Below are 23,896 nucleotides of genomic sequence, written 5' to 3'. Positions count from 1 at the left end.
TTCAGGGGCAGCCCATGTGCAGGCACCCATGCCCCCTCCCTCACAAGTTTTGCCTGGTGATCACTACACCAAGCAGTTAGGACAGAGTGGAAAATTTTCTCTTCTCCACTGGCCATGTCTCGTACTCAGTCAAGCCTAACTAAATTACGCATCGATCCTCATGCCTTCTGCAAGGATGCCCAGCCTTTTGCTTCTTCACAGTAAGAGCTGCCTGGAGCATCTATGTCCTGCCCTTAACCAGCTGGGTGTCTCCAGCCACTCGTTTTCTGACCAGAAGGGACAGGCAGGAAGGTTAGGTGTGGGATGGGCACTAAAGATTGAAGGTCCCATCACACCTCCAGTGGGCCTCTCTCCTACCATCTCAGCCCTTGGATGTCCCTGGTGTGGGCTGGGCTGCGGTAGCAGCTCTAAGCCTGCCCAGCTGGCACAGAGTGGAGGTGCTGCCAGGCCGCTGGAGCACAGGAGATGTCACCACGGCTGTCCCCCAGCCCCATGAACCCAGGAGGGTCTATCCCGCTGCTCCCCCTCCCCGTGCTGGGGCGGAAGCGGGGCAGGGACGGGCAGCTGGTGCACCGGGGCAGCTCAGGCACCTCGTGTGGCATCAGCGCCGGGGATGGAGTCGCCCCGGGCGGGATGCTGGCCGCTATCTCCGCCGCTCGGCTCGGCTCTGCCGGGCGCCGCGGGTCGCCATTGGCTGCGGCGGGCGGGGCGGGGCGGGCTCCGCCTCTGTCGGGCAGCAGCCGCCGAGCCCTGCCCGGCCCGGCCCGGCTTCAACAGGCGGCGGCGGTGGCGACGCGGGACCGCGGCAAGCAGGGCAGGGCCGGGCAGGGCCACCGGGCACCCCCACTTTCCCCGCTGCCGCCGGCAGGATGATCGGCGTCAACAGCATCAATAGCAGCGCGGGGCGCATGCGGTCCCGCTCCATGTGCTCGGTGCGCTACGGGCGCAACTACCGCGGCGTGGAGACCTTCTGCTACGGCTGGCCCCAGCGCTCCCGCACCCTCAAGCCGGTGCTCTACACCGACCTGGTGGTCAGCCGCCTCCAGAGCCGCCGCAAGAAGAAGCCGGTAAGCGGCGGGCCGAGGGAGCGGGGGGCGCCGCGAGGGGAGGCGCAGCGCCCTGCGCCCCGGCGGGGACACGGGCGGATGGATGGGCAGACGGACAGACACGCCCGGACAGCCGCCGGCCCGCCCGCTGCACGAGCCTCAGCCCTGGCGTGGATGTAGCGAGCGACGAGCCTAATCTCCCTCCCGTGTCCGCTCTCTGCGGACCCGGGTCCCCATCAGCCACCCCTCCGCCCGGGGGTCCAGCCCTGCCATTCGCTCCCCATCCCACCCCAAGCACGGTGGTAGCGGGAGCGCGGCGAGACCTGGGTGACATTGCGCCGCTCGCCGTGGTTTGACAGCAGCGCTAGCTGAAAAACATCGCTGCGAAAAGAATCCAGGACAGAGCCGTACCGCTGGGACCAGCCCTCCGGCTTAGCATAAGTGACAAGCTCTGCGGGCTCCCTGCCAAGGGCTGCGCTGAGCCGGGGCAGACCCGCACCCGCTGGGGCGGCGGGGAGAGCCGCAGGCAGCGCGGAGGGGCAGCGCGGCAGCACAGGCTCCCTGCCGAGCGGAGCTGGAGAGGAAGGAGTGGCTGCCTGGACAAAAAAGGGCTTTTTACTGCCAAGTGCTTGCTCGCTGTGAGCCGGTATGCTTTATGGAGGTGTTATGCTAGGGAGCAACGGTCCTAGGTGGGGAGAAGCAAACAGGCTTTTCCCTTGGCACGTCCTACCTCTGTCGGGCGTCCGTCTCCAGTGTAACAGAGAGAGAAGAGTCATCACCTGCCCCCCTGTTGCAGGCAGGCTGGGGCAAAGCGGGCAGGGGACCCCAGCGTCGCCTGGGCAGCCCCCGTGGTCCAAACCAGCCCAGTGGGGCCATCAGGGCCATGCCAAGCAGCGATGCTGTCATAGCGCAGTACGGTCTGGGGGCAGCATTAAGTTGTGACGCACTCGGATGGAAACATGCAGTTGGGAGATGCTTGGTTGCTGCTTCCCGCGCTGTGGGGCTGTGCTGGGAGGGATGGAGGGCTTTACTGTCCTTGGGGTGGTAGTTGGCTGAGCAAGGAATGTTTTAAAAGATGTTTGTGCAGCTTGTGATGTTGCTGAGGCAGGGATGGGTAGCCTTCTCCCGCTTCCTGCTATTGCCTGCAGCAGGGTGGAAAGTGACACAGGACATTGTCCCTGTGACAGCCCATCCTACAGCGAAAAAGGTCTGTCCCCAGGTCAGCTGTGCTCAGTGTGCACTCAGGAGACTCTCTGCAGTGGAGGGGGACACAGGGTGTGCGCAGCAGGGTTGGTGCGTGCCAGGTGATGAGTTGTTCTTGAGCACGGGTTGTACATGCTGGGCAGCGGAGGTGCAGATGGGGCTGCCAGGGTGAATTAGGGACCTGACATAGGTATGTTCTCTCTGACATACAGCCCTGATCTGACCATGCCATTCGTACCTGCGCAGCTGTGGGGGTCTGGGTGCCTGGGGGACCTGACAGAGCTTTGTCGCTAGGTGTAGATAGAGAAAGATATTTTGCTTATGAAAAGTTGGGGAAAGCCAACGATTGAGCTCTCATCTTGAAATGCTGCCAGTCATGGAGAGAGGGAGAATGACTGCAGGGAGGATGCTTGGTGGCTGTGAAGTCTGTCTAGCAGAATGTCACAGAGCCATGGCTGGTCACAGGGCCAACACAGGAGGAAGAGGAACCTTGACCTGCACAGGGCATCTTGCAGTGCTGAGAGCTGGGCACTGTGTTGCTTAATGCAGGGACCAGCAGAATGGAAAGGGGACCTGTCTATCCATAACAGTTATGATACATAAAAGATGCAACCCAGAAAGGATTAAAACTCTCTGTCAGATGCCTAAATTCCTGCCTTAACCCTCCTCTGCTACTTAAGTGCTGAGCTACAGCCCTCCATGCAGCTTGTGCCGAGGTTGCATTCAGGCCAGCTTGCTGCCCAGCTCCCCAGACCCAGTTTTGGTCTGCTCTGAGCTGGGGGGCTGAAGGGGAATGTCTTCCACCTTCGCACTTGTGCAGGACTGTCATAAGCAGGACTGGTGCTAAGGCTGGAGCATCAGAGCCACCTGCCTCTTGCCCAGTGCAGCCCCCCACTCTTCTGGAGACGTTTACTGGAGTAGGATGTTGCTAGAGGACTCGGGGACGTCCTCTCAGCCTGCTTTTAGGACGAAGGGCACCAAAGAGAGATGTTGTTGATTCAGTGAGAAATCCCACTGGGACAGTATATTCCTAGGTCTCTTCAGCGTTGCGCATGTCTAGGGCAGAGCTGGCTGGCTGTCCTGGTGTGCTGCAGCAGTGAGCTCATAAGCCAGCCATGACAAAAAAAAAACCCAGCCATGCTTGGGGTCGGCCACGGTGGCATGAGGCCAGCACCCTACTTCCTCCTGGGTGCTTGCAAATTCAGAGGTGCCAAGAGGTGCTGTCCTTTTGGCTCAGGGGGAGTGAATCCATGGAGCAAACACAACCTGGAGAGAGGGACCTGCTGAGCGGTGAAACTGGTGACCCTACTCTCTGCTGACGTGGTTGTGTTAGGCTTCAGGAGCCTGCACTGCCTGTGGCTCCCCAGCGGAAACAGTCAGCGCGCCAAAGAACCCAGAGTTTAGTGGACTGATGGGCAGTGGTACTACCATGGAATCAGAAAAGCAGGATAGACTTTGTGGCTGAGTCCAACAGCTTTGTTCCTGAGACTGTTGTTGGCTGGGGGTGGCATTTAGCCAAGCAGAGTCTTGGCAGGATGTAAGCGTAGACGTAAAGCTCTGCATTGCCCTCTCAATCCCCTCAGTCCCCCTGTTTGCCTCTCACTGTCCCCCTGTACCAGAGCTGAACAGCCTGTGCTCCCCATCTCTGAGGTGGGGGTACTTAGCAGCTCCTGCCCACAGTGGGCTTGTGCGATGCTGTCAAGGCTTGTAGCAGGGCAGCTCGAACCTTTTGAAGCCACAAAGCAGTTCAACCTTAGAAGTGTTCACGGGCAGTCCCAGAGCCAGGTTTTTGTAGCACGGTGCTCTGCCGGGCTGTTCTCCGGCGCTGTGCCATCCAGATTTATTCCCTGAGCATCTTCAGACATCAGCTCATTCACTGGGTGTTTAGCAGCATCCTCCCGCAAGCCCTACAGTAGGGCTGGGGGCCATGGTCCCTTCTGGTGCAGCACCTCACCTTGCCCTCCAGAATCCCTGCTCAGCTGGCTCACGTCTCCCTTCCTTGGGGAAAGGGAGCTGACCCCTCTCTGTATCACTCTGAGCCAAGCCACATGTCCTGTTCTGCCTGCTCTTTCTGAGGAGCTTTTCTGCTGTTCCCAGTCCCCACTTCTGTGTGCTGGTTTTTCAGCCTGCTTTTTGTGTCTGTTTGTTCTCAGCATCTTTCGGCTGCATTCTTGGCAGTGAGTAAGATCCCTTCTGTTTCCCGTGGTGACTCCTTATCATCTACGCTGCTCTGAGATGCCTGCTTCTCCCCCTGCTCTGCTCCCAGGTTATGTTCGGCAGGACTCTGGATTGGCTTTTTTTTTCCTCAGGCTCTTTTCTAGGTCTTTTTGCAGTCCCTGCCCCTGCCTGCCCCACTGGCTTCTACGCCCTCCTCACACCTCAGCATTCTGCCCCTCCAACACCAGGACTGCATGGATGCAACTAGGGTCTAATCTTCTCTCAGGTGCTGAGGCCGTACCCCTTCTGTAAGCCTCCTGTCTTCCCAGCAGACAACTGAACTCTGCTTCCCGCCTGCTAGATCAGGAACCTCTGAGAGAACAAGAGAAGGAAAGCAAGCTGGTGCTATGCCAGTGTTTTCCTGACAGGGAAGTGCAGGAGGAGCTGGTCCCCACTCGGTCCTGGCCGCTGTGCCTCTCGGGGGAGTGATGGATGTCCCTTCCACAGGCACTGCTGGGGCCTGTCTGCTGGCCGGCTTCCCCACACGCCTGCACGCCTCCAGTTGTGCTTCCTCAGCCACCAGTGAGATCTCTCAGCAGTCTCTGGTCCAGTGATGGATGTTGACAGCTGCCTGAACAGCCTGTGCGAGACTCGATTATGTTCCTCCAAGGATGATGCCTTCCAGATCTCACTCTGAAGCCCTCTGCGAGCACTGTGTTGAAACCCTCTCCAGAGCCTCCCCAGCTGCAGAGCCTTGCTGAGTGCTTCTGGCTTGTGCCCAGCTCAGACCGGACAAACGCTTGGGAGTGGGGCCCTGGAGCGTCTCATGTGCGCACGATTAGCATGTTCCTGTGCTGAGATACAGGCAGCAGTTCCTGCCTTCATGGCGTTTGGATCCCCAGCGAGGGCAGGGTGCTTGGGGGTACAGGGAAGAGGGTAGGGGCAGGCCACAGCCACTGCAAGCAGCAGTAGGCAAACACCCATCCTGCCTTGATCAGCCACAAGTTCCTCTAAGGGCCTCATGAAAGACAGCATGCTGGTGTCTCTGCAAGGCCAGGGCCAGTGCCATGCTGAAGTCTCCTGAAGCCTAAGTGTGCTTTAATGGGAACCTTGCATTGCTGCAGAGCACTCGGTGCTGCCATGAGCTGTCTCTGCCAGCCCAGGACATGTAGCTGATTGCAGGGAGGTTGCTGGCTGTGGTATGTTGTGGTGTGGAGCTGCTAGAGGCTCTGGAGCAGGCTGATGTCCTGCCAAGCAGGATGTGGGCAGGCACCATCAAAATCCATCCAGACGGCTTGCTGTCCTGGGGCCCAGGCCTCCTGAAATCTGTGTGTTGGCCAGCTTGGGACACCTTGGAGCAAGGAGAAGTGGCTGTCCCAAGGACTGGAGATGTTCGGTATACCTCACCATCATGCTGCTAATGCTGTGCGTCCATCAGAGGCAGGTAGAGACGGAGGGGAAGAGGGTGGAGACAGCCAGGGCTGTCCCCAGTGCTGTGCCTGGGCTGTGTGTAGGCTTGCAGGTCCTGTGTTGCCCAGGAGAACGTGTAAGCCTGTAGCCCTGAAACAAGGTCAGCCGACTTGCCCAGCCAGGACAGGTGGACCAGAACCAAATGACCTGGGGTTGCCTTAACCTCCAGCACCCCTGAGTTCGCCTGTCATGCCCCCTCTATGCCCCGAAGCAACCCCTGGGAGCTGGCACCACTCTCCTGCTGACCCCCTCTTCTTCCCTTTGTAGACCCTGTACGGCTCCATCAAGAATGAGAAGCTGCAGTGGGCCATGTGAGTACCCCTCTGGGAGATGCTGCTGCCAGGCTCGGGGTGGACAGCGGGGCCATCCTGCTGCTGCAGGGGTTTCCTTTCTCCTGCTGTGCTCCCTCCAGAGCATCACCCTGCCCCAAAAGCCCTCATCAGCTGCGATGCTGCAGAGCGAGTGCTCCTGTGAGGACGTGGGAAGGACAGGGAGATCGGGATGTTCTGGGGATGCAGGGAATGCACCCTGCCTGCCCTTGGCACCCCCATGGGGACCCCTTCCCCGGCATGCTGCGGGAGGCAGCCTGAGCCCAGCTCCCCACGGCTTTGGCGTTGCTTCTTGGCTCGGCGGCCATGTCCAGGTTGGCAGCGGCCAGGCCCCGGGGGCCGTGGCTGTGCCGGGGCCCCGCGGGGTGCCCGCACCCTCGCCCACAGCTGCCATCTCCAGCAGCAGGAGCGGCAGCGCCCGCGCTGCGGGGATTAATCAGCCCGGCGGAGCCGCCAGCACTGAGCCAATGCGCTCGGGCTGCTGCCATGGCGACGCCGGCAGATGCTGAGGGGTTTAATTAGCAGCAGCGGGTCTGAGGGAGGGGGAGGCAGCAGCTCTGGGCTCCCACATCTTCCTGCCGGGCGGGGGGAGCAGCACCGGTGCAGCCTGCCCGCAGCGCCGGGGGCCGTGACCTGGAAGGAGAGAGCTGCCTCCTGCTGCCGGGGCTGCCTGCGCCCTGCCCCTGCATGCCCCTGGCCCGGGCTGGTGCTGTCTCAGGCCTCCCACCACAGGCTCCCCGCACCCCTTTACTGGCGGCTCTGAGCCCCATAGTCCAGCTGCTGCCCTGAAGGCGTTCAGACCACAGCCTGAGTCTCTCTTGGGGGGGTGGGTGTCCTTTCTAGACCCACATTAATGCCAGCTGAGGACCTGCATGCCCATACACCACGGACCCCGGGGCTATTGGAGTGTCAAGCCCCAGGGTGCTGTTCCTCCATGGCCCCTGGCTCATCATGAGCCCCAGTCCTACCCAAGAAAGCTCCTTGCTCCCTGGGGCAGGCAGGACCACCCTGAACCTGCAGCAGGTAACTGCCATGCCTTGTGTTTTGATGGGCCAGGCGGCACCACAGCTGACTAGAGGGACAGGACACAGAGGCATGGCTGGTTATGGGATGGTTGCCAATGGTGATAGGAGGCCGCTCAGCCTGGTCTGCTGCTCCTGGCCTCCCTCTCAGAAACTGGGCCTACAGGTCGCACTGGCAAATGGGAATCTTGGTATTTGCTGTCCCCAGCAAGGTAACAAACCCTTTCCCCACCCAAATCTGTGCCTGGCAGAGATGAAGAGGAGCTGAGAAAGTCCCTCTCGGAGCTGGCAGACCCCAACCCGAAGTCCATCAAGCGCATCAGCAGCTGCAGTAACCCCTTTCTGGACTTCTCCCAAGACTCCAGCATTGCCACCTACAAGCATGGTCTGTTAGTGCGCAAGATCCATGCTGATCCTGACTGCAAGAAAAGTAGGTACCTGGGGATCCCATGGGAGGGACTCCGGGCAAGAGGGCACCAGTGGGTTCCAAAAATAATACACGGAGCAGAGACATGATGTCTGACTGTAGCATCATGCCAGTCTGCAGCATCATCTCCCTGTGCGCTGGCTGGCTGGCTGTGCTGGACATAATTCAGCCTCCAGGTTGTGGACACTCAAAACCTCTCGGTGCCAGTCTTCAGGGCTGGGCAGAGGCTGAGATGGCAGCACAGCCGCTGCCTGCAGTGCTGGAAAGGAGTCAGGCGGGCAGGTGGGTCGGGCTGCCCAGGAGATGTACCCTTCCCACAGGACAGCGGGGACAAAGGAAAGTGCCCTGTGGTGTGATGAACAAGCTGCACAGCGGGTTGGGTGCTGCCAGGCACGTTCACGGTTTCTACCCTTCGTAAGCCCTGTCCATGTAATGCTGCCTTGATCTGATTAGATGCAGCCGCCGTCCAAAGCCAGCATTACCTGGTGGGCGGCAGCACCTCCTCCCCGAGCGGGGAGGCAGCGGGGAGGCAGGAGCACGGCGGTGCAGCCCCCCGCCAGCAGCACCATCTGCCAGGCACGCGGCTGGCACAGGCTCAGGTGTGCGGGGACAGTCCTGGCGTGCCCCCCGTCCCTGGGGTGGGTGACGTGCGTCGTGGCAGGGCTGGCTGGAGGAGGGTGGGGATGGGGATGCCTTCCCCCCACCGGGTGCTGGGGCTGATGTGTGCACTGCTCTCTTCTCCCCGGCAGCACCTCGAGGGAAGCGCGGCTGGAAGTCCTTCCATGCCATCCTGAAGGGGATGATCCTTTACCTGCAGAAGGTAGGTAGCGGCAGGCCTGCCTGCATCCATGCCAGGGAGAGGGATCGTCCCCAACCCAGGAGGGAGGTCATGGCAGTTCCCACAGCAGCAAGAGAAGGGGCTTCAGTGCCTGGCATTGCAGAGCCTGGCCGAAGCAGATTCCACACTATGTCTGGTTGAGCTGTTGCTCGGGACCTGGTGGCATCCCTGTTCCGGGGGTGCTCAGGCTCAGCCTGGGCAATGAAAGCAACTGCCAGCTGAGGGCCCTGAGTGCAGGGGCTTGTTTGGGGATAGAGGAGGGACCGGGGTCTTTGCCCTGGCTAACGTGTGGTGCTGCAGACCCAGTTTCATGCAGGCACAAACTTGCCCAGCTGTGGGGCTATGGGGAACAGCCACCATGCTGTGGCCAAACCCATGCACCTGGGTTGTGCAGCCTCTCCACATGGGTGTAGCATGAGCTGCGGAGAGAGCTCACAGCAGTCTGCTGGAGGTGCTTGCCTGCCATTCCTGCAGTGTCACAGAGCTGGCTCATGGTGGGGTGCGTCCCTAAGCTGGCTCTGAAACACCCCGTGATTCGCAGGAGGAGTATAAACCAGGGAAGGCCCTGGCGGAAGAGGAGCTGAAGAACGCTATTAGCATCCATCATTCACTTGCCACGCGGGCATCTGACTACAGCAAGCGACCCAATGTGTTCTACCTCAGGACAGCTGACTGGAGGGTCTTCCTCTTCCAAGCACAGTGAGTCCCTCAGGATCACCGGCTGGGCCACACGCTGGGGCACAGGGGCTCACATGGCTGAAGGGGTGGGTGGGATTGACATGGGGGCCACCCTGCTCTGTCCTGTCCTGGCTCTTTCTAGAAGGAAAGGGAGCCACTGTCAGCGCTGTGCTTTGCTCAGCTCCTCTTCTTCCCACCCCGATGGGCTCATGATGGCCCAAGTCACTGCAGGCAGAGCCCAGGTGCTATGGCTGGCCAAGGGCCAGAACTGGAGGGCATGGATCTTATGCAAGGCAGCTCCCTCTGCCTGTGACATAGATGGTGCCACTTAGAGCTCCTTTGTGCGTTGGCCTTTCTTCCCAGGAACCCTGAACAGATGCACTCGTGGATCACGCGCATCAATGTGGTGGCAGCCATGTTCTCTGCGCCCCCCTTCCCCGCAGCCATCGGCTCCCAGAAGAAGTTTAGCCGCCCGCTGCTGCCCAGCTCCTGCACCAGACTGTCCCAGGTGAGCCGTGGGGTGAGGACGTGCTGTGAGCCGTGGGGTGCCAGGAGCATGGGGCAAGCCCCCTGGGTCTGCTGGTGGCCCTGTCCCCTGCAGAGGGACCCGTATGTACCCCTTGCCCAGCTGCCTCTCAGCAGGGTGCAGGGCCGAGGGAGCATGGCCATGGAGACACAGAACAAAGGGGTGCTGAGGTTGAGGGGGGTGGCGAGTTCCTGTTCCTGGCAGCAGGGATGGGAGACAGGCAATGGAGTTGGCCGTGGAGGAGAACATGGTCCCACAACACGGCTCGTAGGGTCCTGCCAGGACCGGGACCTTGGGAGGCCGGGGGATTAGCTGGCGCTCGCGCGTGCCAGGGCAGTTATTCATAGAGCAGAAGGGATTAAAAACACCAGCCTAGTTTTAGAGGGGATTAAATTCTTCTGCTTTAAGACTGCAGCCAGCCCCCCACGAGGCAGGAGCAGATTGCACCCAAGGGCCTGTGCTTTTGCCTGCCCTTAACAAAAGAAAACAAACCAAAACCCAACCCGGGAGCGGAGGCTGAGATCCTGGCTGCACCTAAGAGGGGAAAAACCTGTTCTGGTCCTGGCTGTTCACACTGCCAGAATGGGGGAAGAGCAGAGGGCAGAGGCAGGGCACTGACATGGTGCCACGCTTCCCCAGGAAGAGCAGGTGAAGAGCCATGAAACCAAGTTCAGGACGATGTCAGCAGAGCTGCTGGAGCATCGTTCCTCACTACCTGAGAAGAAGGTGAAGGGCAAGGAGTATGAGGAGTTGAAGCAGAAAGAAGAGTACCTGGAGTTTGAGGTGAGCTGGGAGACACACGCACACACACATCCCACCACCCTCAGCCCCTCTGTCCCTGTCTGCTTGGCCATCCTGAGTGATGGGACTCTCTCCCCCATCCCCACCTGCTGAATTGCACCACGCCACTGCTGTGGTCCGGGACCATGAGCATCCCCCCTGCCCTGGAATGCTGGCTGGCATGGAGGGACCACAAGTATCCCCTCACTGTCCTGGGGTGCTGGCTGAGGGGCAGTGCCCAGCTTCCCAACCGCGCTCTCTGCTGCACTGTGCCCCCAGAAATCCCGCTACGGCACCTATGCCATGCTGCTGCGGGCCAAGCTGAAGGCCGGCTCCGAGGACCTGGCGGCGTTTGAGTCCACGCTCTTCGATGCAGCGGGCGGGGAGGATGATGGTCTGAAAAAGTCCCACTCCAGCCCCTCGCTCAACGTGGAGCCCTCCAGCACGGCCACCAAGGTGAAGCGCAACGTCTCAGAGCGCACCGGCCGCCAGCCCCCCGGCCACCCCCAGAAGTCATAAGCGAGGGGCATCGGCCACCCACGCTGCAGCTCTGTTTCTGCCCCCCGGCACCGGGGTGGAGGCCATGTGCCTGCCAAGACCCTGCATGAGCCATCCATCTGGGCTGCGTGCCGTGCAGGCACCAGCCATGCAGGGCCTCCGCCAGAGGTGGTGGCAGAGCAGGACAGTCCCTGGTCCTCGCCCGCGGGAGCTGCCCCCTCTGTCAGCCCCATCAGACTCGTTCCTCCCCTCCTTGTCCTGTGCGTGGTTGCAGGACCTCATGCTGATGACGGGGACCAACTGAAACCCACCCACTGGTTTAAGAAGTCCAAAATGCAGCGAAACAAAGCCAGCGGCCACTTCTCCTCTAGCTCTATTGTGCCATGGGGGGCAGACAGGAGGGGGCCAGCTGTGGCCTCTCCCCTCTCATGGAGCTGGTGGCCAGGGGCACCAGGGCAATGGCACCTGGCCCCCTCCCTGCCACCTCTGCACCCTCCCCGCTTTCTTACAACTTCTGACTGATTTTTGTGATACAGTTTTGCACTTTTTAGTACCAGACTGAGCTGACCGGGAAGGGGGGGGGTTGGGGGCTACTTTTGATGCTTTTGGGGAACTATTTAAAAAAACCAACAAAGCCACAAACCCAGCCATGTCCTGTAGGCACTGCATGCTGGGGGGCAGGAGATTTTTACATGGACTCAGGGGGAGGCCCAGCTCCCTGTCCTGCAGCAAGGTGAGCGTGGGCTCCTGTGTGTGTTGCTGCCTCCTCCCCAGCCCTGCTTTGGCACCAGCAACCCTTTGGAGATAGCCCTGCAGTTGCCAGCAGCCTTGGGATGGCAGCACCCATTGTTGCACTTGTGGCTGCATGGGAGGCTGATGCACCTGTGCTTCATGACCCGCCCCCCCAAACCCTGGCAGCTGAACCAGCCCCATTTGTACTGCCTGGGTGTGAGCATCGTACCGGGGGCACCGTGGGCAGCAGTGTATGTAAGTACTGCCACTGGGGAGGTGACCCCTGAGGCCAGGGTTGACTTGAGGGTCCCCATGAGCCAGCTTTCCTTGTCATGATGCTCCTTCAATGCATGGCTGGGGCCTCAGAGGCTGCCCGCAAAGCCTGGTCTGCAGCACTGTGCAGTCCTCGTGCTGCAGCAGCAGTGGTGCAGCCCCTTCCTTGGCCACAGGCTCCCTCCTTGCCAAGGTGAGGGCAGGCTGGGGCAGCCCGCAGCACCCGAGGGGCTGGAGGATGCTCGGCTGGAGCAAGGTGCTGATGGTGCAGAACGGCCGCAGGAGTGCCTGGGGTGTGCGGGGCGGGGTCTGGGGACAGTGGAAGGGCTGCGGGCAGGGGGCTGGCACATACACACTGTTCTCGGCCACCCAGGACCCGGCTGGTTTCAGCACTGACTTTGCGAATGTGTCAAACTTTTTATTCTGCTCTTTTAAGTCTATTGCAAAAAAATAAAAATAAAAATTAAAAAAAAAAAGGAAGGAAAAAAAAATAAAGAACAAGGAAAAAAATCCACCCTTGCCCCAGGCGGCTCAAGGGGGAGAAAATCCTTTGTACAGCTTCTTCTCTCGGTTACTTCAGTAAAACTTGCTCTTCACTTCTTGTGTGCACTGTGGTTTCTCCCCCATGTCTGGGGACAGCCCCGGCATGGAGTGAAGGTGAGGAGGCAGCCTCCTTGCTGCCAGGGCTGGGGCTGGAGAGAGGGAGGGCACAGGCTAATGGAAACAGTGTCCCTTTATTCAGAAGAGGGACCATTAAATAAGAGCAGAGAGGGGCAGGAGCCAGCTGTGCCCTGAGCCAGCTGTGTCCTGTCCCCTGAGTCCAGGCAAGTCCGGAAGGCACTTGTGTTGGCAGGGCTGGGGGGGGAGCGATGCAGACCCCCGGGTGGGTGCAGTGGCTGTGGCCCCTCAGTGCACCTGCGGCTGCTGGCTGTGGGGCAGCTCGCCCCCCGGCTTCAGGGCCAGTGTGGGTGCCTGCTCCTCCTCCACCGACTCGCTGCCATAGGCGCTGTCTTCCTTCAGCTCTGAAAAGCAAGCCCCAGGTGCTGTCAGCAACGGGGAGTCGGAGGCAGCACAGAACCCCCCCAGCCCTGCACTCCCTTTACCTGTGCTTTGCAACTTCTCCAGTGCCTCGGTTTTGTGGAGCATCCTCACAGCCTTGCGGAGCCCCATAGAGTCCAGCGCCTCCAGCAGCCCCCCCAGGCTGCCCCCCGCCAGCTGTGGAAAGAAGGCATTGTAGAGCTGGTGGCCAGACAGACAGGAGGGACAGGGGCACCCTGGTCAGGCACTGACCTCGTAACTGCGCAGGAGGCTGACGCTGGGCGAGGGGGTGTCCTTGTAGGTCTCCACCAGGCTGCAGAGCCCAAGGCGCTTGGCCAGCTCGATCCAATCTGCCCCGCTGCAGTCCTGGTTGAGCAGCTGCTCCAGCCCCTGCAGCGCCTCACTGTCCAGCGACAGGACCTTCCCTGTGCGGGAGAGGTTCCTCCATCACAGGCTGCCCGTCCTCCCTGCCGGGCAGGTGCTGTCCCGCTTAGGAACAGTGCTTTTGGGGGGAGAGGGGCTGCTCACCTGGCTGGGGGGCACTGGGCAGCTCTGCCTTGGGGCTCTGCTGGGAGGCCTGCAGCAGGATCTCCCGCACCTGCGGGCAGGCAGGCAGGTATTAGCATCCCCCAACACACCAAACAACCCCCTCTTGCCTTCCCACACCACACCTCTCCCCGGGACATGGAAGGGTGCAGGTATCCTCCCAGGAGCACCTCTGTCCTCTGTCCCATTTGCGCTTTGGCCCCACAGAAACACTCCCGGGGGTTTGCCACACACCTTCTGGCTCCGAGTGAGGTCCAGGGGTGCGTGGCAGCGGCGCAGCCTGTGCCCTGCCTGCCCGTGACCCTGCACAGGGGGCTTGGGGCTGGTGCTGTGCTCCACGGCTGGGGGCAGCTCCCCCAGCTCCATGTCCTGCTCCTGCTCCTCGGAGTCGGCGTCCGTGTCGCTGCTGGCCTCTGATGAGGACGGGCTCACGGGCTCGTCGTTCTCACACAGCACATCTGCCCCTGTCAGGGAAGCGTGGACTGAGCCCCAGCAGGGGAGGTCGGCCCAGGGGTCCGCCCTGTGCCCGGGCCCCCCGCGGTGCGGGGAGAGGAGGGAGGGCAGCGCCTTACCGGCTTTGAGGAGCAGCTTGGTGAGGGTGGGGGAGCCCAGGCCAGCAGCCAGGTGCAGGGGGGTGTTCCCAGCAAAAGTCCGTCTGTTGACATCTGCTCCCAGCTATGGAGGTGCAGGGTTCTGAGCACGGGCTGCCTGGGCACTGTCCCCCACCGCCCATGGCACCCCAAGATCCCAGGGCACCCCCCCACTTCTGCCAGGGCCCTGCAGGACGCTGCACTTCATCCCTGTCCCGCAGCCACCAGCCCCATACCTTCTTCACCAGGTGGGTGGCCATGTTGAGGTTCTCCATCTCCACAGCCAGGTGCAGAGGGGTTCTCCCACCCTGCCTCTCCACCGCGTTCACATCCGCTCCCTTCCTGACCAGCAAGTCCAGGCAGGCCAGACTCTTTGCCTTCACAGCCAAGTGCACAGGCAGGAGGCCTGCAACAGGGGCAGAGGCTCAGCAGGTCCCCAGCCGAGCCCACGACAGCACTTCCAGGCTTCTGCCCATCATCTCCAAGCCCCACTCACCATGGAAATTGGGCAGACGGATCAGATAAGGGGCAGCCGAGCCCAGGTGGGCCAGCAGTGTCCTCAGCACCTCCTCATCACCAGTCTGGAGTGCCAAGTGCAGCAGGGAATTGCCGTAGCGGTCCAGCAAGGTGGGGTCAGCATGGGCTTGCAGCAGGAGCTGGACCACCTGGGGCTGCTTGGTGACGACTGCCAGATGCAGTGGCGTCTGTGGGACAGCAGCACCCCTCAGTATTGCTCACAAGAGGACCTGAGTCCTGCACCAAGGTCCTCACCACCATGGCTGCACTGTGCTCAGCCCTGCAGCCTCCCTTCAGTGAGGGCAGAAGCAGGACAGGGTGTTGAAATGGGAGCGAGCCCCAGGTAGAGAACCGGCTGCTCTGGGAAACACGTACCTGCTGCAGGTTGTTGGAGATGTTGATGATATCCAGGCTCGGGATGCTAACAACCACCTCAATCAGCTGCTTGATCACAGCTGTCTGCTCATGGATAACAGCAAGGTGCAAAGGCCTGAGGAGAGAGCAGGATGGCCCCTGGCTCAGCTCCATGCCCCTCCAGGTCCTTCCTGCCACCTCCCACAGCCCCCATAATGGCTCTAATGGCCAACAAGGCTCTAACACTCTCTCCCCAAACCCCTTATGTGCTCACGTGTCTCCGTTCTCGTCCTGTGATGCAGCCAGGTGCCTCTGGACTGCCAGCAGCACACGGGGGTCAGCGGTGACCGAGTAGTCAAGCAGGGCATGGGCATTGCGACGGGCCAGTGCCAGCATCCACAGCTGGCAGAGCTGGGCTGAGGGGTAAAGCAGGACAAGAACATCACCTCCAGGAGCAGCACCCCCCTCTACCCTCCTGCATCACCCCGGGGCATGGAGGAGAGTGATGCCCCTGACCCATGCCACCTCTCCCGAGCAATGTCCCCAGGCCCTCACTCCACCCCAGCCTCCTCCTACCGTGCTTCTGCAGCTCCTTGCAGTACGAGCTCTCTGCAGGCACCTGCCCGTTGCTCCCAGGCCCCTCTGCCTCGGGGCCCTTCATCTGCACACCCCCCTGGTAGCCGCCCACAGGGTGGGGGCCGGGCGAGTAGATGCTGTTATAGGCCAGCCCCGGGGAGTAGGGGAAGCTGAGGTTCCCGCCTGTGGAGCAAGGGAAAAGATGGGTGAGGCCGGAGAGGAGCAGGGAGCCCCCAGAGCTGGGCTACAGCCACCCAAGCAAGGAAAGGGAAGACGTGCCCCCACTCACCTCCTCCAGAGCCAAAGCCCCCGGCCCCACCGCCGGCACCCCCCATGTGTGAGCCCCCACCAAAGTGCTGGGGAAACTGAGGTAGGACTTTCTTGCGCTTCCTCTCCACTTCTTCCTTATCTGTGGAGAGGGGGCAGTAGGGTAAGGGGCAGCCCCGGCGCTGGGGGGCACGCTGGCCTGCCCGGGGGGTGCTCACCTTCCACCACGGGGTAGTAGGTGAACTGCTTGGAGTCACTCACGTCCCCTCCCCGCTTCCGCTTCAGCTGCAGGAAGACAGTGACTGGACGGTCGATCTTGGGCTTGTGGTACGGGGGTGTGCGGAAGACAATGGCGTACTGTGGGCAGGACAGACGGACATGGGCTCTCACTCCTCCCTGGAGCTAGGGATGGGGCTCCTCTACCACATAGGGCACCCACCTGCCCTGCGGAACGGCAGGACATCCCCCCGCCTTCCCTGTACCTGCTTGTGCACATCAGTGGGGGAGAAGTCTCCAAAAGCCTGCCAGCCGTTCTCGTCATCCTCATAGAAACGCACCTCAATGTCATCTGGGGAGAGAAGAGGTGCTGGCACCACTCATCTCCGCACCCCGGCCAGGCTCTGCGGACATGGTCCACTGGCCGCTCAAGGGCCCTGGATCTCTCCTGCCATGGCCCCTTTGAAGGCTTCAGCTGGGGGGAATGGCGCTTACCTTTCTGAACTTTATCGCACAGCAAGTAGACCTCATCCCCACCCCGAACGGAGCCTGCCGTCTTATCCATCCGTGAGATCTTCAGGTTGGAAGCTCCTGGGGACTCTGCAGTGCAAGAGGAGGCATTGGGAGCTGCTGTGGCAGACAGAGCACGCCTCATTACCCCGTCCTGCCCCGTCCCCTCCCCAGCCTGGCCCCACGCTCACTGCTGTCATGTATGGGGTCTGAGATGACAGGCTGGAGGGCCAGTGTGAAGTTCCCGCTGCTGTCGCGGAGGTAGGCAGTGAAGCGCAACCGCACGATGCTCAGGTCCATCACCTTCTTCAGCTCCTTTGCCTCCAGCTCAATCTCACGCAGCTCTGCTTCTGCCGGGGCAGGGGAAGACGCCCTCAGGCTTAAGCAAGGGGATGGGGCTCTATGTCCCCCCCAGCCCCATGCTAAGCCCAGTTGTCACTCCCAGGTGCTGAGTCCCACTGACTGTCCTCACCCGTCAGCATATGGCTCCTGTTGCGCATCTTCTGCTGCTTCAGCTTTTCCTTCATGATCTCCATCATATTCTTCTTGGTGACATGGAGCACTCCCAGGTTGCTGAACCTGGAGAAGAAGCAGGATCTCGCTAGGATCTGGGAGCGCCAGGGCTGGTGCACACAGGCTCCCACAGCCAGGAAGGAGCTGAGCAAAGCACAGAGTAACTGCTGCTTGGGCAGCGGGGATCAGTGTGTGCAGGGCATAAGAGAAGCAACCACAGAGGAGAGGAAAGAAGCTCAGGAAAGAGGTGTGTGGTGAATTCTGGGTTCCCACAGGTGGCAAGTCCAAAGAGGAGCACCAGGAAGGCTGGATGCCGAAGGGATGCAAACAGGACAAGGCCGTCAGCAGCCAGGGCTAGATTTCTAAGAGCAACTGCAGCAGCTACTGAATAACCCTGCGATGCAGACTGGCCACAGCAAAGATGGGGAGCTGCAACCCCAAGGACAGAACCCCACAGCAAGCTGCACATGCTGGACCCAGTGCTCTGCAAAATGCCCAGGGAACAGACTTGTACTGATGGCCTTGTCTAAACCTATTCCTGTCCGCATCTGGCAAACCCAGGTCTATGCACTAAAGCCCTTCTTCTCCCCAGCCAGAAAGCTGCTACCAGCCCCCAAACCAACCCTCATAGGCAAGAGGCTACCCCGGGTCACCCTCAAACGTACTGAGCTGTCATGTCCTTGGGTCCCACGATCGCGACGCAGTTGCCGGCCTCATTGCACTGCTTGCCCACCAGGCTGTGGGCATGCACACGGGGAGGGTCGCTGTGCGTCACCAGGTCCACCTCGATCCGGGCCATCCCCGTGTAGTTGCAGATCTGCAGGGAGAAAGATGGGAGTCAGGTAGAACACCCCAGGAGCCTGCAGGACTCTGCAAACCCCTCTCTGCTACTCATCAGCAGGGTCACCACTCCTCCTGCTGCAGCCCTCCCCTCCCTCCAGTGCCATGAGACACACAAAGCTTAATATACATTTCCTGTCCTTCCTTCAAGGCACCCTCCCGGTGCCTGTGAACACCAAATGAAGATGCTGCGCTGTCCCCTCCCCAGGGCAGTGCTCACCTTGACGGTGGGATAGGTCTTGCGCCCCTTCTCACTGGATGCTCCCGGCAGCCCCCCATGGGAAGGGCCCTCGCAGCCATACCGAAAACGGAACCCCCGCTGCAGAGGCAAAGAGGAGGTCAGCCAAGGGTGGCCTACAAGAGCAGGGGGAGACAGCGACACCTGCCCTTGCCTGGGTGACATCCTTACCTGCTTTGGCTGCTCGATGATGACAACGTAGGGACCTTCCACTAGAGGACACAGAGAAGAGGCACCAGTGAGAAATACATGATAACCCAAGTGCATGCTCCCAGTCAGGATGCTGGAGGTACGGGGATGGTGTGGAAGGTTAGGTGACCCCTGTCTCTCCCAGGGGAGTCCTCAGAGCCCCCAGCCCCTGTGCTGTCATAGACCAGCCGGGAGTAGCAGGCAGACCAGCAGGAAGAGGAGGGAAGTGCCAGAGGATGCTCTGGCACTTGGGGAGCACCTGAAGACCTCTCACAGCCCAACCTCAACTCCCTGGTAGACTGAGCAGCAGGAACAGACCCCATCCTGCTGGCACAGGGCAGGGATTCCCAGCCAGCCCACAGTGGGGCCAGCAGGGACACAGCCCGTGGTGTTGCTGGGAACTACGAGGCGTGACTCAGCCTGCTGGGAAACCCCCTGCAGCTGGGGACCCCTGGGAGGGCACAACCAAAGGGGCCCTTACCTGTCTCCATCAGGGGCTCCTTCTGCTCCATCATGTGGGAGCTGAAACTGAAGTCATCGTAGTCAATCCCATCCAGGCACTGGGTGGCAGGAGGGAAGATGTGTGAGATGAGTGTGCTGGGGCTGGAAATCCCAACCACCCCAGGGGGCAGGCACGGACCCCCATCTCCCACCCTGGAGAAGGGACAGCCTGTCACAGACTCCCACCGCCCACCTTGGGGAGATGGGGGGGGACAGGCACAGAACTCCCGTCTCTCCCGGAGAAGAGGGGTGGGCAGGTGCCAACCCCTCATTGCCCACCCCTCATTGCCCACCCCTGGGGCCACCCGCAGACCTCCTTCGCCCAGCCCAGGGACAGACACAGACCCCGCACCTCCCACCCCAGCGGCACCTGCAGACCCCCCCCGTTGCCCACCCCGGGGCAGGCACAGTCGCCCACCTCCCACCGCACTCGCGGGGTCGGGCACTGCTCCGGCTCGGCCCCGCCGCCGGGGCCAGGCAGAGCCACCCCGCCCCGGCCGCTCCGCACCGCACTCACTGGCTGGAAGTGCTCGTCCATGTCTGCGCGGGCCCGGCCGCCGGCCTGCGGGGAGAGCGCGGGGTGAGCGGGGACGGCCGGCGGCAGGAAGGCACCGCCGCTCCGGAAAGTCCCTAGAAACCCCGCCGAGCCGGGAAATGACGGGACCGCGCGTCACCGCCCCGCCCCGCACGGCCGCGGCCCGGGCACGGCTCGGCCCGGCCCGGGGCACGGCCGCTGCTGCGCCCGCCGGCGGCTCCCCCGGCCGGGGGCGGTGGGACCGGCAGCTCCTCGCCGCCCGGGAGCTTTGGGCCTCGGGCGGGCTGGAAATCCCGGCGCCCGCCCGCCTCGCCGGAGGTCCCGAGTTTCCCCCCGGGAGCACGGAGGGGTTTGCCCCCCGCCGTCCCCAGCCGCCTGCCACGCTTCAGGCACCAGTCGCCGCTGAGCAGCCATTGCGCCCGTTCCCAACAACACCTGTAGTGCAACGCAGCTGAAACCACCCGGAGTGCGCCATAAAAACCCGGCAGCAGCCCCGGGGGCCTCCCGGGTCCCTGTATCGCATCATCTCACCTCCCGCATAGGGATGTCTCCTCCAAGCTGTCCTGGCACCAAACGGCAGCGGCTGCCCCAAAGCTAGCAGTCCTCCCCCCTGGCCAGGGCAAGCTCTCCAGGGCTCCGCAGACCGAAGTCAGCCCCTTGCCAGGCACCCAGAGGGGTGCTTTCCCACTCCCCCAGTTTCCACTTACGCGGCAGCTCCTGCATCCTTCCCGCGGCAGTAGCCTCAGAGAGGCATTTGCCGTTGGTGTTCCCATTCCTTCTTTCCCGCTAGGAAGCGTCTGGTTTCAAAGCAGGAGCGGCAGCTCCAGAGCCCCCCGCGGGAGCATCTCCTGCCACCCGGCACTGCGCGCTCCCCACCAACACTGGCAAGGCACCGCCAGCAGCGGGGCCCCTTCCCGACACCCACAGCACCCTCCTACTCACCGGGGAGGAAGAGGCAGGCCTCAGCAACCCATCCAGCCCCAGCATCGCGGCGGGGACTGCCAGCTACCACAGACGGGGTCCCGCCGGGGTGAAGGTCTGCCTGGCTGTGGGAAACCACCAGAGACTTCTAGGAAAGGGGCAGGATCAGAGCAGAGCCTCCAGGCACGTTTTCTTGATCCACATTTCTTCTCGCTAAGTGATGGAAAGAGGCAAAAAAAAAAAACAGAGAAAACCCCAAACTTATCCAACTCCACAGTGCCCTCATACCATGAATTTCTGAATCAGTGGTTGCTACAGGTCCCGCTCAGGGGATTTTGGGTGTGTGGGAGAAGAGGGGAAGGAAGGGGATTGTTCAACCCGTGCGTGACTCATATTCTTCAGAAGCTGAGAAGAGCCTTTTCAAGAAGATTTTCCAGCCACTCAAGTCCTCCAAAGGGGCTGCCCTGCAGCCCCAGGCCTGAGGTTTTCCCCGGCTGGCCTGCCACCTGAGCCCAGCCAAGCTCCGGGATGCATCCCAGCCTGCCTGCCAAATGCAGCCCAGACAGCTGTGCAGACTGGGGCATGAGATCAGAGGGACCTGCAGGTGCAGCAGGGCTGCAAGGAGGGTGCAGATCCAGCACTGCAAAATGAGGTGGGACCTTTCTCCTGCAGTTCTGCAGGGGCTTCCGAAAGCCTGGGAGCAGGGGACACAACCCCACTGGCCTGTGGGAAGCAGCACGGACAGCCTGCTGTCAGGATCCCACAGGACATCCCGCCTGGGCAGCCTCGGCCTGCACCACCAGCCAGCCACCTCATCTGCTGGCACAGATTTCCCAGAGAGGTGAAGGAGGGGACAAACATCCTCCCTCAGTGTGCTGGGAAAGCCACCTCAAACCCTACCCACTGAGCCTGGCTGGGGGAGCACAGGACCAAAGATGCCTCTTTGGTCTTGAACAGAAGAGCAACCCTTCTCCAGTGCCATCAGCCTCATGCCCTATAGAGGGGTTTTCACAGCTCACTCATCGCTGCCCGGGACACTTCCACTTATTGCAGCAAACAGCATGACTAAGGAACGTCATGGGGTCACATCTGCATCTCCCCAGCTGTGCAGCTTTGGCTCACCCAGTACATGCTAGAGGAAGCCCACCTTGCTCGTCAAGCAGAGCTGGAACGTCATCACCTGCTTCCTTGTTCCTGGAGGAGTAATCTTGGGCAACCTCAGCCTTACTCTCAAGGCAAGTCCTGCCTCCTGTGCTGACTAGTCATGCCCTTCAGGCCCCCAGGCCCCTGGGTTTCCCCTAGGAGTGTAGTACACTTGGCTTTTATACCACACACATGCCAGAAGAGGACCCATCTTCCCCTCCTGCCATCAGTAGCATCCCATGCTCCATGGTACCCAGCGCATCTGGCCTCTACCCTGGGCTTGTACACACACTGCAGCCCTGCTTTGCTGGGCTAATTCCTCCCTATCTTCAGACCTTCCTAGGGCTCAGGAAGGATTCTCTGGCACTGCTGGGAATAGGGAGAAAAAGCAGCAACCTGACTGTGATGCACTGCCTGGAGCAGCACCAGCTCCCTGCCCCAGAGCACAGCACTGCCACAGCACCCTTTCTGGATGGCGCAGCCTGCCTGTGCCAGCCAGACTGCCTCAATTAAAGGCCAGCCGTTGGCAACCAGCATCAGTTAAAGCTGTTCTTCCATGCCTGCAGCTCCTTGAACGTGACCTAGTAATGCAGGTACTGTTTTCTCTCCTCTCGTGACAGCTGGCTGACTTGTAGAGCCAATGCCCTGTGGGCAGGAGGGAAATGTTGGTCTGTCTGCAGCAAGAGTGCTTAGCAGCCTTGGGAAAGAGCGATCCAGGAGGCAGCGCGAGCACAGCTCTGCTCCGAACCACCCTGGCACACAGCTGACATGTTCCAGCCACCCAGCTGGCTGCTCCTCTGACATACTATTCCCTGCACATTTTGCTTCCCCTGGGGCCTGCTGATGCCTGCAAATGATGTCCCTAAATACCTGACCTTGCTTTCTGCACAAATCCTGTGCTCTGCTCCATCCCAGGAGTCCCAACAGCTACTGGTAAGTGTCTGGCAAGAGGCTGCTGAGTTCCTCTAGCACAGGAACTTTGTTCTTAAACCCCTCCTGGAAACCGAGTCCTTGACCTGCAGGCATGGCAGAGAGAAATCCCCTCTCCCTGAAAGCTGTCCAAGCCTTCTCCTCCCCGGCAGCCTGCCCTTGAGCACTGAAGCCATTTGTATCTCTCTGCATAAAATGCCTTTTATGCCTCCATGCATAAAATGCCTGTTGTGGCTATCAAGTTGGTTTTGGCAAACCCCAGCCACCCACTGATCTGGTTTTTTCCTCTAGGGCCTGTAAATTAGCTGCTTTGCTGTTGTGTTATGAACCATTGGCACCAGTTGTGTATCTGTGCACCCTCAGAAAACCCCTCTTGGCGTTTGCCAGGCGTTTGCTGTCTCTCACTCTCCCCGGTTTCCACCCTGCCCAAGGTATCAGTGCAGTGCCGGCGTTCAGGGCTCCTTTCTGGGGTATAGGTAGCTGAGCCTGGGGGTGTGGATCTCTTCCCCTTGAGGCAGGCAGCAAGCCAGCCCCCTCAGGATCAGGCTGAAATCGGCGTGAGGGAGAGCCTCAGGATGCGGCAGCATTCACTGGCAGCACGGAAACAGGAAAATAAGCAGCTTCGTCACTGGCAGGGAAACGGGTGTCAGCACCAGCGCTGGGACTTGCTTTCTCCTCCCCACAACAAGACAGCAGATGTCTTTTCAGCCTGCACATTCCCAACATCTCCTCTCCCAGCCAGCCCCGGAGCCAGCTGAGAGGCAGACAGGGACCAGGCAGACAGAGACCAGCGCGGCTGCCATGGTGAGTGGGAGTACAGGAGGTGCCGAGGGCTAGCCACTGCAGAACCCTTGGCTGGAGCGGGCATGGACACTGAGGCTTTAAAGCCCAGTTTAAACCTCTCTACCTCCCTTTCTGCTTGGAATCTGGTTACATCTGTGCCCAGCACGCACATCCCGAGAGCTGGATGCGGCTGCATGAGAGCGCAGGAGACCGCTGAGCACGACGGGCAGCCACCGCAGCACCCAGGCTCAGCATCCCCCGGGCCGGCCGCCAAAACGCATCCTCTCCTGATGCTAGCAGCCCCTGCTCACGCCTGGCAGGCCCAGAGCTCAGCCCGCTCACCCCGGGGCCGGTACCCCATCTTCGCCCTCCCCTCACCCGCTTACCTCCAGCCCCAGCACCAGCGCGGATGCCTGCTCCTGGCCGCGGCCCTGGGAAAGTCCCAGCGCGGCTCCGCCTCCCGGGGCTTCCCGGGGCCGGCTCCACCCCTGCGGGGACAGCAGCGGGAGGGGGGCCGGGGGACCCCCGGTGGGCCGGGACGTGCCACTCCAGGCTGCTGCATCCCGGTGAGACCGCTCGTCCTCCCCCTGCCTGGCACTCACGTCTGTGCCCTGAGACCCGCAAGGAGCCTGCATCCCCCATCCCTCTGGACCACAGCCACAAAACCGGTCACCACCCCAGTCCTGCGCAGTGGGGAAGGACCGGTTGCTG

The 23,896-nt window shown here is 61.2% G+C and overlaps 2 protein-coding genes across 5 annotated transcripts in view; one reads left to right on the top strand and one right to left on the bottom strand.

The window, feature by feature from the left end:
- PSD (pleckstrin and Sec7 domain containing) overlaps positions 1-11,540 on the top strand; it is a 37,576-nt gene extending 26,036 nt beyond the window's left edge. For both annotated transcript variants that reach the window (XM_065671770.1, XM_065671769.1), the window contains exons 11-17: positions 6,144-6,187; positions 7,479-7,657; positions 8,404-8,474; positions 9,034-9,191; positions 9,534-9,678; positions 10,336-10,479; positions 10,756-11,540. In XM_065671770.1, coding sequence (XP_065527842.1) covers positions 6,144-6,187; positions 7,479-7,657; positions 8,404-8,474; positions 9,034-9,191; positions 9,534-9,678; positions 10,336-10,479; positions 10,756-10,995 — 981 coding nt within the window. In that variant the 3' untranslated portion in view covers positions 10,996-11,540. The remainder of the gene's footprint in view (positions 1-6,143; positions 6,188-7,478; positions 7,658-8,403; positions 8,475-9,033; positions 9,192-9,533; positions 9,679-10,335; positions 10,480-10,755) is intronic.
- Positions 11,541-12,694: 1,154 nt separating this feature from the next.
- On the bottom strand, positions 12,695-23,671 carry NFKB2 (nuclear factor kappa B subunit 2). Of its 3 annotated transcripts, XM_065671772.1 has the most exons (24): positions 23,572-23,671; positions 20,351-20,542; positions 19,391-19,435; positions 18,854-18,932; positions 18,355-18,395; positions 18,166-18,264; positions 17,771-17,922; positions 17,065-17,171; positions 16,784-16,942; positions 16,578-16,682; positions 16,349-16,434; positions 16,085-16,223; positions 15,889-16,008; positions 15,600-15,782; positions 15,298-15,439; positions 15,045-15,159; positions 14,650-14,857; positions 14,390-14,559; positions 14,136-14,238; positions 13,798-14,027; positions 13,546-13,615; positions 13,270-13,442; positions 13,083-13,194; positions 12,695-13,001 (listed from the first exon to the last, which is right to left on the bottom strand). In XM_065671772.1, exons 2-24 carry the CDS (start codon positions 20,393-20,395, stop codon positions 12,886-12,888), a joined length of 2,799 nt encoding a protein of 932 aa, XP_065527844.1. In that variant the 5' UTR covers positions 20,396-20,542; positions 23,572-23,671; the 3' UTR covers positions 12,695-12,885. The 3 variants fall into 3 exon arrangements, with proteins under 3 accessions (XP_065527844.1, XP_065527843.1, XP_065527846.1); XM_065671771.1 differs by lacking the exons at positions 20,351-20,542; positions 23,572-23,671 and adding an exon at positions 20,116-20,323; XM_065671774.1 differs by lacking the exons at positions 19,391-19,435; positions 20,351-20,542; positions 23,572-23,671 and adding an exon at positions 19,292-19,374.
- Positions 23,672-23,896: the final 225 nt, after the last annotated feature.

Source organism: Lathamus discolor, chromosome 3 (genome assembly GCF_037157495.1).
Source record: "Lathamus discolor isolate bLatDis1 chromosome 3, bLatDis1.hap1, whole genome shotgun sequence".
NCBI lineage: Eukaryota > Metazoa > Chordata > Aves > Psittaciformes > Psittacidae > Lathamus > Lathamus discolor.
Note: the sequence above shows the minus strand (reverse complement) of the source record. Positions and strands in the feature narration are given on the sequence as shown.